We start from the raw sequence: 12504 nt of genomic DNA, 5'->3' as shown, positions 1-12504 counted from the left end.
GTCTGACTGAGCCCTGCACTTTATCACCACAGTCCACCCTATATTCTCATTAAATCCTATTTGTAACACTCTTCAGCATGGGTGAGCTCATGAATCTGAGCTCGCGTGGTAGTGAGCTTCAAGCTAGATGAGCTGGTGAGTAGGAGAGGTCTGGGTGCCAGCAACTGGGTTGCGAGGCTGTGAACCCAGGGGGCTTGCAGGTCTGGGTGCCAGCAACTGGAAGACACCGGGGTGCAGAGGCCTGGATACTGGGCAGAGTAGGTGTCCAAGACCAGCTGCTGGGAAGACCCATATTTTATGTGTATATTCCAACAGTGGCCTTCAAACCTGATCAGCTGGAGAAGAAGAGCAGGATTGAGACATCCATGCTTATGTTTCTGAGAGTGCTGTTTAGGTTTATACGCGTGTTGATAAAGGCATTATTCTCTGCATTGGTCTGCGTGGCCACACGCATGTGTGTGTATGTGTGTGCATTGCGTATGCATATGCCCATTGGCCATACGTGCTCAGCATCATTAGTGGATGGACTGGGGGACACAGAACCCCAGCACCCTCGCATCTGTTGGGCTGGGACAGGACAATTCCCACCAGGTCCTGAAGATCACTCTATTCAGCTACCTCTAACACAAGGAAAAGCATCCCACGGGACCTGTGTGCTGTTTAAATGAGGTCAAAGCAGGGAGTTCAGTTGGCTTGCATATGCTATTTGTTTGGGGATGCGACTTAAAAAGGTGCAACTGAGTAGAGTGAGCCACTAGAAGGTATCCACTTCTATAGGAACACCACAGAAGTGATGTGGTACCTGTATCCAGCATGGATCAGTCAATATCTGGCATTCCAAACACATCCAAAACAAGGCTTGACCTCACATCTCTGGGGCTGTGTTTGAATAAATTGGCTCACTCTGTGACTCCTCTCCCTTTGGTTTCTATTTCAGGCACATTAATTCACTAATCCTCATACAGTCCTCCATGCAAGATGCCTTAATGCTCTGCTCAAGCGAAGGCTAAATACGTAATTCTGAACCCACAGTAATACGAACAGGGCAAGGCAGAGCAAGACCCTTCTACTTATGCAGCACACACGTCCATTAGGCAACCTCAGCATGAGCATGTGAATTCACCCCATTTCTCCAAGCAGTCCCCTCTTCTGCTTATGGTTCAGTTGAGGAGAACACACTCTGCTAATACTCAGTTTATGGCTCAGTGTTGTGTAAATAGTAAGTCAATACTTCAGCAGACAAAGTAAAAAAAATCCTAATCTGTGTATACCTTTTATGCAGGGAGCAAAGCCCAAGAGAGGTTAAGGCACAGGAGGAAACAGGGTGAGGGCTCCAATTAAAAAGAGTTGCTGTCTCACAGCTCTGAAGCTAAAAGTATTATACACACAATTTTGTCACATTGCTAAGAAGGGTATAGGCTGACACCTTTAATTCAGTGTGTAATATGCACTGAAGCAGCTTTACTGACTTTATTCTATTTTTTTCTGTGGGACTCAGTCTTTGTGAAAGCCTAATGGATTCAAGGTTATACAGTGCTTTTCAAATTCCAGAGTCTTTGCACTGGAGCTGAGGTTATGATGAATCTACAGTGGAGAAAACCATCATAATAGTCACTAAAAAAAATTATTTAGTGAAGCAGATTAAATAACTAAAAACAAGTCTATCAGGAATAGTGTGCTATGTAGGTGGCTACTCATCCTAACAGTGGTTAAACAATGATGACATAGAAAAAAAGTAATCCCCTGGTGTGAGACAAGTGATGGTCTACATTTGGAGTCAAGTTCTTAGTCACTTGTGTTCATGGATATGTGGATGCTAAAGCCTCAAAGAAGAATAACTTTGTCATCTGGTGTATATCAGATGCAGAAGTGAACTCACCTACCCCTGTACTGAATCTAGAAATCAGTAATTAAAAACTAGCCACAGCCTAGTGACTTTCAAACAAGCCAGATGCTCATTCACTAATTTCATTTTAATTTTAATATTAATGACTGAACATGAAGAAATGCAAGAACATCACTGTTCCTTAGATAAACCACAACAAATAACACCCAGCAAACCTTCAATCATCAGTCACCCTGTGAGGACCGTGAAGGCTATGACAGAGTCACAGTGTGAAACGTGACTGACCCAGTCTGCGTTGCCATATATAGTATTCAGCGAGGTAAAAGCAATATTAAGTGGAGATACACCTCAGAAAGCTAGATTTGTCAACTAGTATTACACAGCAATATGACTTATCATTTCAAGGTAATTTCCTGTACTAATTGGGAAACTTCTATCTAGATAACCAGAGCATGAAAAAAATGACTGATTGGTACAGTATCATGGCATGTACAAGGGGTTGTAAAAGAATGTAAGGTCTCAGATGTGAACCTCATGAGGTTCAACAAGGCCAAGTGCAAGGTCCTGCACCTGGGTCAGGGCAACCCCCAGGATCAATACAGGCTGGGGGATGAAGGGATTGAGAGCAGCCCTGAGGAGAAGGACTTGGGGGTTCTGGTGGATGAAAAGCTGGACATGAGCTGGCAATGTGCGCTCGCAGCCCAGAAAGCCAACTGTATCCTGGGCTGCATCAAAAGAAGCGTGGCCAGCAGGTCGAGGGAGGGGATTCTGCCCTTCTACTCCACTCTCATGAGACCCCCCTGGAGTACTGCATCCAGCTCTGGAGTCCTCAGTACAGGAAAGACACGGACCTGTTGGAGAGGGTCCAGAGGAGGGCCACAAAAATGCTCAGAGAGATGGAACACCTCTTCTATGAAGAAAGGCTGAGACAGTTGGGGTTGTTTAGCCTGGAGAAGAGAAGGCTCCAGGGAGACCTTACTGTGTCCTTTCAATACTTAAAAAGGGGGCTCTAAGAAAGATGGGGACAGACTTTTTAGTAGTGCCTGTAGTGATAGGACAGGGATAATGGTTTTAAACTAAAAGAGAGTAGATTTAGATTAGATATAAGGAAGAAATTTTTTATGATGAAGGTGGTGAAACACTGGAACAGGTTGCCCAGAGAGGTGGTAGATGCCCCATCCCTGGAAACATTCAAGGTCAGGTTGGACGGGGCTCTGAGCAACCTGATCTAGTTGAAGATGTCCCTGCTCATTGCAGGGGGGTTGGACTAGATGACCTTTAAAGGTCCCTTCCAACCCAAACCATTCTATGATTCGATGTCCTCTAGCAACTACAGCTAGGAATAAAGTTTGCTTCCTTCTAAACATATTTCTCTTGCATATTCAGTGCATATCTGGAGGACTCTGAGCAGGGCTTCAGTCAGAGCACTCCCAAATCCCCCTCATCTCAAGAGGTGTTGTACATGCTAAATACTGGAATGATCAAACCCCAGAGATATGAAAATCCAAACTTTCCAGAGCAGACTCCCAAATACACCTCGTGGCCTACTGGTAAGGGTATACCTTCAGCACCGACAGCAGGAGTGAGGGAAGAGCTGGATGAGGTGCAACTAAACCTTTGTGGGAAATTATGGGGACGATGGCTCTCTTGGAATGCAGCAATTTAAGTAATCTGGTTTTGTATTTCCCTATCAGAGCGCTGACTGTGTCACTGATGTGGGCATGTGTGTCACGCTCATCCCTTCTAATGGGGTGACAGCAGTGTTTCATGTCCCCAGCAGACCAGTCCTGCTGGCTTAGCACAGATCTCGACTCACATCCACAGCCAGTATGTCAAGATGATGCAGAAGAGTCACGAGTAACAGCCAGTGATATCAATCACTGCTATAGCACTTCTCTGCCTTTCTCTTTCAACTAAAACCAAATTCATCAAGAACTCTCACAACAGACATGTAGACATCTGAGCCACGAATGGCAGCCTCTGGACTAGTTTGCAGTTTGCATCTTCAGAGGGTAAAATGCCCCACAGGCTCTTGGCACAGCTGAGCGCAGGCAACGCGTTCCCCAGATGGCAATGGGTAAGTTTTCGCCTTGTCACAGGTTGCAGCAGGACCTGCTACTTACAGGGGGTCCAGCCAGCCCAATTCCTGGCACGCCTCTGTCTCCTGGCTGTCCAGGGAGGCCAGGAGCTCCCCTCTCACCCTGAAACAAAGGAAGAAGTTAAAGGCTTTGTGCACTGTTGAGAAAATGTGCTGAAATGCAGTCAGGTTTTACAACAGAACATAACGCTGATACATCCTGACCTGATCCTGCCCACAGAGGAATGGTATCGGGTTGTGGCAGCATGGGGATATGGCACAGTTACTGTCACATCATGCCAAGAAAACGGCCCCCTTCCTTCACACGAGCCCCAGCCCACCTCTGTGAGCACTCACACAATGTCAGTGTGTGCCACATCACATAACCAAGCGGGAACACAGCCTCTACAAGCATTTTAATTTATTTTAGTGCACAGCATCCAATTTCTAGCATTTGCAATTGCCTGCAGGGCACTAGGCACTCTCCTTGGCTTGGAACACTAAGCACCATAATGCGCTTTTCTTTCTCTGTGTTTCTATGGTAGATGGCTAACCTGCAAACATTGCTAAATAGAGATTATTTATCTGGAGAAGATCAAATTAGGAATGTTCGGTTACATCTTAATATTCTCCTTTCCTTCATCAACATAGGCCTGCTCACAGAAGTGTACGAATAATTTTTTGTAGAAAAATAATTCAACAGTTCTACCCTCTCTCTAGAGGACTATACTACAAAAGGAGAGACCTCCTTTCTAGAAAACAGAATTTTCAATAGTAAAACCTGCAGAGCACAGACAACTACTTGACACTGTTTAATGGGCATTGTAGACAGAGGATTAAGAAAGAATTCAGCTGCAATACTTAAATTTAACGTCTGTTCTCTTGTTATAGGGAGAAATCAAATAAGATTTTTATGGATTGTATTGCAGTTGTGAGATTCGATCTCATGTTGGCAGCAGACATAACAATGAATCTTATATATGTTATTTACTATTACACTATTTCCAGCTATATAGAAGCATGACAGAAAAATTGTTACCCATGGATTCTGCCCACCCAAAATTCAGTCTGCAATATCTCCTGACTTTTTTCCCGTTCTTTCTTTCTTCTTAAGCTAATCTTATATTACAAAGAAACAATACTGCAAGGACAGTGAGAGAAAATGTATTCTGATTAGTTCAAACACTCTGGCAGATCCCTTATCTGTTATTTTATTCAAGAACATAATTTCAATACAAAAAGTTCAATACTATTTTCCCATGCACAATTAAGATTCTTACCATCTTGTGTTGATATTGAATAGAATATTTCATGAGATTTCTTTTAGTGTTTTTTTCTGACTTTTATATTCATTCTCAGTCTATTATTGTGTGTGTGTTCTGAACTGTCAAAGATATAGACAACAGAGCACAATGCATTTATACAGAATGCAGCAAAACCAAAAGAAAACACTTCCAGGACCTAGATGGATCTAGGTCCTTATATCATTTACAGAATCTGTTTCAACATCCTAGTCTTCTTCCAATCCAGATCGGGACACGGTAATTTCAAAGAGGAGAATTTCTGACATATCTGATGATTGAAGATTCAAGCACAATCCAGATGCTCCCAGAAGCAAACATTTTTGCCATTTTATTCCTTTCTATATTTGTTGTGTACTCATAAGGGTATAAACAATATTTTCAGCTGAAATTAGTGTCATCAACTCAACCAACTAGGTAGTCTTAGCCTTAACTACAAAATAGGAGGGCAAACCAGGACTATCTGGTCCGATTGGAAAGTAATTCATATCCTCCTTGAGAGAGGTGAAGGAAATGAGTGCTACGGAGGAGTGCTCTTTGAGGGGCTGACAGGCGGTCTCAAGACTAGGTCATCCTTTAGCTACGCAATGTCTCTCTGGCTGTATGGATTAAAGGTACCCAGTCACAGTTTCCCTGAAAAAGTGTGTATTTAGTCCTTGGTATGTGTTGAATTCACATAAAGCTGGAAGAAATTTTAAATATGGAAAGTGAACACAGGTAATTCATATCTTAATATTTACATCCACAGACATATCGGAATAATAAAGAAAGGAATCTCCTAAAAGGCTGCAAGTGCATTTTTGAGTGAAAGCTTCACAAACTATTTTCCAGTGAAAAACAGACCATGTTTTCACCGTAACGTTTTCTCCAGTTCCAGTGATGGAGAGAAGCAGTCCACAATAAAGCCCATGCTCACCTTATGTCCAAAGGGTCCTGGCAAGCCTGGTGGGCCTCTTTGCCCCTAAAGTGACAGAGCCAAAACCAGAAAACAGTCACCATGCAGCCAAATAGGAGCCTGGACTTCGAGACAGTCAAGGCAGCAAGCATCCCCACCACCACCCTCCTTAGAATCCTAGACTAGTTTGGGTTGGAAGGGACCTCTAAAGGTCATCTTTTACTGCTAACGTGTAAGCAAATGAAATAATCTGCTAATTTGGCTAGAATTAAATGCTTTTAGGGAACTTCCATCAAGCTAAGCATTTTTGTACTGGTCACAAGGACAACAGTTACTCCTTGTGGAGGTCTCCATTTTCAATGGACACCATGGCACACTGAAGGGGGTTTAATGTTCAGAAATACAGCTTCAGTTCTCTCTGCCTTTTTGGATGCAGCAGTGTGATCTGCAGCATTTTGCGCAACCAGGCCTTTTGTGTCTTCAGGTAGACAGCCTGCGAGCACTTGTGACAATGCAGCCTAGCTCTACCACAAATCCACCATTCTCCTGCAGAAGTCATGCTCGTCTATCTCACATTGAACTACTCAAGCGCAAAGCTTGCCCATAATACTTACCTGTTCTCCATCTTTACCCTTACCAGGCAAACCTGGCTCTCCAGCAGGCCCTGGCTCCCCAGCTGGCCCAGGTAAACCCACTTTTCCTTCTTTTCCAGGATCACCCTGTAGAAGACAATCCAGCAAGACTCTTAGTAGCATACTAAAGACCATTCCTGTCTCAGGTCTTTCAGTGGGACTGAAAGATATGTGTTTTTTCTAGCCTTCTCATCTGAATTTCTCTTGGTATCATAGGAAACCCTCTTTTACGGGAAGCCTTTTCCTTCAGTAATCTCAAGGCATTTGTAATTTTCCTTAAGGAAAGTAAAAGGAGACTTCAAAATGTTTTGGGAACCAGCTATATGAGAGAGCCCTTGGTCCACACATGACCCTGAGGTAGATCTCAGTAATCTGGAAGGTGATTTGACTGAAGGGGCTGGGATTCATCCCCTTTTAAACCCCATATATATGCATATATGGAGCCATGTTTCTGATTAATCATTCCTACTCCAGCAAACAAAGATTGGGACTCCAGCACGCTGGGCATTGTGCAACGTATGAGTAAATTACAAACCCCTGACCTCAGAAAGCTCACTGCCTAGCTATGAGATGGGACATAACAGTTAGGCAAGGCAGGCAAAAGGTAAGCAAGGATGCACTGGAAAGCTGAACTAATGGTCCAGTTACAATAGCTTATCAGGAAAGCAGAAATCTCAGTTTCCTAACCATGAAGGCCAGTTTTCCGTCCAGCTTTGGATTTACAGTGATGAATAGGAGGTACTTAAAACACCAAATCCCCGCTCTTGTCAGCCGATGAGGACAGCAGAAGATCGTCATTGCAAAATGTGCAGCAGTGACTTCACTGTATCCAGTTGTATCTCAGTGGTTTTACTAGGTAAATTATAAAGCTGCAACAGGGTGAAAACCTTATAGCATGCATAATAGAGGAAGTCAGACAAGATGATCTAATGAGCCCATGTGTCTTAACCGTCCACGAACCTATGAAATAATTTCCCAGTTCAGACTGCTTCTGTCCCAGGTTACTTAAAATGGCCAAGAAAAAAAGAAACAAATCCATGAATGATCAAACTCACCTTTTCCCCCTTTTCTCCCTCCTTTCCTGGTAGTCCAGGGTCTCCAGGCACACCCTGGAGAGAAAAGAACTTTAAAGCTTAAAACTCTCTTTTTAGGCAGTGTTTGATCCTAAAGCAAATGGATAGACCTGTGGGTTCAGTACAATCTATCTCAAGGATTAGTATCAGTTTTACATTTCCCAGTACAGACAACTTGTAATCCAGAGAACACCACAGAAGAGCTGTGTACCAAGTGCTTAAAGGAGTTAATTTTTTTTTCAATATAAAAAAGAGCTGAACAGCAAAAGCAGAAATGGAGCTAATCCCAGATTTGTGCATTCTCCTTCTACCAATAACTATTTTTTTCATTCTGTGAAATCCTCAGCAGTTTCTAATCCATTACCCACAAACCCCCAATCATCACCTCTGTATCAGAGAAGCCAAAAGTCTCACAATATTAATTTTTATGTCTATTGCTCTCCAAAGCTATACATTGGAAAACATAGCTATGTTCATTTTACCCTCGATTTCAGTTTTCAATCCTTTTCACATCTTGGCAGATCTCAAAGGATTCCTTGTCAAAACATAGATGATTTAGAGCTCCAAATTAAATACTGTAACTTCCTAACTCACCGTAACACATTATGGAGTGGTCCTCCATTTTAAGATGTGAAATGATGTCTTGGCACCAGTAAGATTAGATTGACCTCCTCACAGGATGGATGCAATAATTATTTTCCTTTCTGCACCAGTAAAAATTATTTCCAACTATATTAGCTTTTATAGGTAATATATTGGTATTACTGGTATAGAAGTTTGCTTAAAGGAATATGAAATTGGAAAAGGTCTTCACTTTTTGTATCATCTTTCAGTTTGAAATTAAATCACTCTATTAACACAATTAAATCAGATGTATCTTAACAATTAGTAGAAAGGCAATTTAAGATTTCTTGGATTGCCCAGGTAATAAACTCTGCCTTAAAGAGCCCTCTGTGCTAAACCACTGTGCTTGAATACATTATAACATGGGGTCTAACTGCTGTTTTTCACTTACTAGGGTGTAAACCCAGAGAATCCCCAGGCACTAGAAAGAAAATTACACTGGTGGAGCAGGGAGTAGAGTTAGTCCGAAGATTTTTTTGCAAACATGAAAAGTTCCATCATGCAAAACTTAACAATGGTGATGAACATCTACCAAAGTAAGGAGGACACCATATTGATTTCAAGGCTCTGATTGTAGGATCAAATACTTACATGCTTTCATAATAAAAATGGGAGTTTACCATGCAATTTTTATATCAAGAAGTCATGTTTTCAAAAGGAAAGGACAAAAGAAAATAAGGCAAAGGAAACAAAACCAGAGACACAATAAACATTGTAATTTTTCTCTTGAAAAGCTGGCAGCAAAAATCGCTTTTGACAATTTGGTGAGGAATGAAGGAGCTCCATGCCTCCCTCTTGCTACAAATGAATGTGAGAATATGTTTCATGGATACACCAATCCCAGGTGCCTCCAGATCTTTCAATTCAACCTTAAAAAAAGTGTAATGAAACACAGCCTTTTGAACCTGATTGATAGTAAACCCTGTGGAAGGGAAAACTAAACATATTAAATAAAGAAATCAGGGTACAGATGGGAAAACAAATACACTGGTGCATACATACCACATTTCCTGGCAAGCCTCTTGGACCTGGGGGCCCTGCTGGTCCAGTCACACCCTGTTTTAAGAAAATGAAGTGTGTGTGCATATGTAATTCACAACTTGTACCACCATAGGAACAAGATGTTCCAAGTGAGACTGGAGTTCATGTCAGGCAAGGTGTTGTACAAGCACAAAGCAAAAAATAGCATTTTTGCAAAACACTTTGTAGTGTAAAGAAGCATGAAACAATACAAAATGGATGAAGACTCTCTTTGGGAGCTTAAAATTACCTTCCAGCAAAATAAATCCTAAATCTAGCTGAGATACAGGAAGAAAAGTCTGGGCCTGAAACATCAAAAGAACAGAGGAAAGTGTGTTGATTTATCATTAAAATAAAAATCTAGGTCAACAAAATATGTTTTGTTGACAATTCTACCTTTCTCTACTCTGGGGAACAAATCCTGCAAACACTCATTTGCACTAAATAGATGAACAGCATAAACCATTTCAGAGTGTTATAGTTCTGAATTGCAGGTCTTTTCTGTCTGCAAGTGAAAGCTTTTTAGGGTGGGAAAGCCCATGTGTGTCCCCAAAAATGCATGGGGGACATGAAAGGACATATATTTGGGGATTTATGTCCCCATACAGATGCATGTTTGGGGTTACCAGGCTATATTTAGACATTTTCCTCTATACTGGACCATATCAGGCTGAGGTTGCTACCTCTGTAGTTGCTCGTCACCTTGCATTGGCCAGGGTTCACCTGTCGTCACAGCTTTGCAAGGAAAAGGTTTTCTATTAGCAAAGCTAATCCTTTTAGGGCTAAACCAGACAGACTATCTAAAACCATCTGCATCAGCAGACTGAAATAATCTGACTTGGAGTAGAGTACAGAGAAACCGCCTCTACTGGAAGGGCTGGGCAGTAATATCTTGCAGAAGGACAATGCAAACAGTTGGGAGACGATGAAAATCTTCCCACAGCACAGCTCATCACAAAGTGAATGTCTATCTGTTGCCTTTGGCTCACTAGAAGAGAATTGAAGGTCTCATTTCTGTGTTATTTGCAGTCACTGGTCTACAAGCCAATAGAAACATTTGGAGTAGTGGCAGTCTGTGAAAGGATGGCCAAAAAAAAAGGTGCCTGCATATACCTGCATTTCCATATCATTAACGTCCTCTGAGCCACCAGGTTATACAAAGAAATAAAACCAATGGATCCATTTGGTGGAAGGGGGACATTTTTTGCCCCTTTTTTTTTTTTCTCCCTAAAAAGATTAAGGAGTCCTTCCACCAAGAGTGAAAGAGAGCTGGGGACAGGCAGTTCAGAGTTTAGGGACAAAGCACTGCTAAAGACAACATCTAAGCACAAGCCCAAGAAGGAAAACCATGAACACAAAGGTGGAAGAAGAAATTTCAGTGCTCTAGGATGCTTAATTTGGATGTCCTATTCCCTCCTTCTCCCAGACACAAACATCCTCTCTCTCAATCATTATTTCAAATAGTTCTTCAGTCTTCCTTCTCTGCTTGCAAAGAAAGTATGTGGCCTTTTATTCAGCCGCAAAGGGCTTATACACTCTCACAATAATAAAACGGGACTTGAATCCTTTGCTGTTCTTTAGCACACAGTCAGACAATAGCAGCACTCCCTACAACATATGCCTCAAGAAGTGGTATGTGATGGTTCCTCTGGTGGTGAGCCTGTATTAAAGAAAGCAGAACTAAGAAGCCTAAAACCAACCGTGATCAAAAACTAACTCAGGTTGCTGATGAGAAGTGAGCTCCCTGCACAAGCTGGCTGCCTGGGCTTGGTTGATATCGCAGTGCAGTAACAAGCTCTGCTGGCACCTCACCCAGAAAAAAGGGCATTTTGTTAGAGAGGGAGAGACTTGGCCAACAAAATATGCACAATTTAGAGCTGGGCTGATTGGGGCATTGATCTGCTTGGTGCAGCTGTGCAAGCAGCAACTCTACCAGCTGAAGCTTAGGATGTGCCTGTGCCCAAGCAGCCTGGGACTGTGAATCTGCAAGGCATTGACTTCAGTGTCCCTTAAGGTGTGTTACTGTCAGGGAAAAATGCTGCAAGGGAAGCGGTTACTCACAGTCTCTCCAGGGGCTCCGGCTTCTCCTCGGGCTCCTTTCTGCCCCTTTGTACCCTGTGCAGAAAGAAGAGAGATATCGGCTGATTAGAGATGGGACGGGACTGCCTGTCAGACAAAAAGACTTCAAGACGCCTGAACGTGCACTAGGCAATGGCTTTTGTTAATCAATTCACAGAGGAGTTTAATGGCTGAGGAAATGTCTCCCAGTTCTCCGTGCAGTGAGAAAATGAAATATAAAAATAAAACCCTGAGACATAAGAAGAATTACTAATGACTGATCAGCTCAGAGGCTGTTTCTCAGCACAGCATGCTGAAACTCGCAAGCATTCATCTGGGTGAAACTCCTTCCTATCCTCAGGCCTACCAGCTACTTCATTTCCATCTCAACTGTGATGGGTTTACCTGCAGTTCTCAAATACAAACAGCAGCCATTTAGAAATGGTCAAAATAGACCACAGCCCAGAGCGTTTGTCCCAGTCTTACACACCACGTAGCCCTTTCTTAAGGATTTTGGCAGGAGACAGGGTCTACTCACTGAACAGTCCCCCGTTTACCAGATGTTAGTTAAAATTTGCATGGTATTACATTTTTTTCATAATGCGAAGACTGCTGTTAACCTGTTTAAGCTATTGATGCCCAAGTAATAGCTAACATATGGCTTGGGCACAGCACAGATGATGGCTGAGTGAACACCCTCCCATGTTGACATGAAAACATACCTCAGTGATGACTGGAAATAATATGCGTGAGCCAAGAAACTTTCAGAAGATAATTGAGACTATAAAACCATTTCACATGAGCCATAGTGCATTCAAGGTCAAATGGGCTGGGGTTGAACCTGAATGCTCTGCAATGTTTTGGCAATGTACTGCAGTAACTTATCTGTGAGACCGGTGGTTCAGTGGCATCAATACAAGATGCCCTCTTGAAGGATCCTGAAGTTGGAAGGAGTCTCTCAGACAATACTGATAATGC

The 12504-nt window shown here is 42.5% G+C and overlaps 1 protein-coding gene across 1 annotated transcript in view; it reads right to left on the bottom strand.

Moving 5' to 3' along the window:
- COL22A1 (collagen type XXII alpha 1 chain) overlaps positions 1–12504 on the bottom strand; it is a 215430-nt gene that overhangs the window by 36893 nt on the left and 166033 nt on the right. Inside the window, exons 34-39 of the mRNA XM_050892264.1 lie at positions 11530–11583; positions 9451–9504; positions 7807–7860; positions 6734–6838; positions 6141–6185; positions 3970–4047 (exon numbers count right to left, since the gene is read on the bottom strand). Coding sequence (XP_050748221.1) covers positions 3970–4047; positions 6141–6185; positions 6734–6838; positions 7807–7860; positions 9451–9504; positions 11530–11583 — 390 coding nt within the window. The remainder of the gene's footprint in view (positions 1–3969; positions 4048–6140; positions 6186–6733; positions 6839–7806; positions 7861–9450; positions 9505–11529; positions 11584–12504) is intronic.

The sequence above is a fragment of the Gymnogyps californianus genome, chromosome 2 (genome assembly GCF_018139145.2).
Source record: "Gymnogyps californianus isolate 813 chromosome 2, ASM1813914v2, whole genome shotgun sequence".
NCBI lineage: Eukaryota > Metazoa > Chordata > Aves > Accipitriformes > Cathartidae > Gymnogyps > Gymnogyps californianus.
This window is presented reverse-complemented; position numbering and strand designations above follow the sequence as displayed.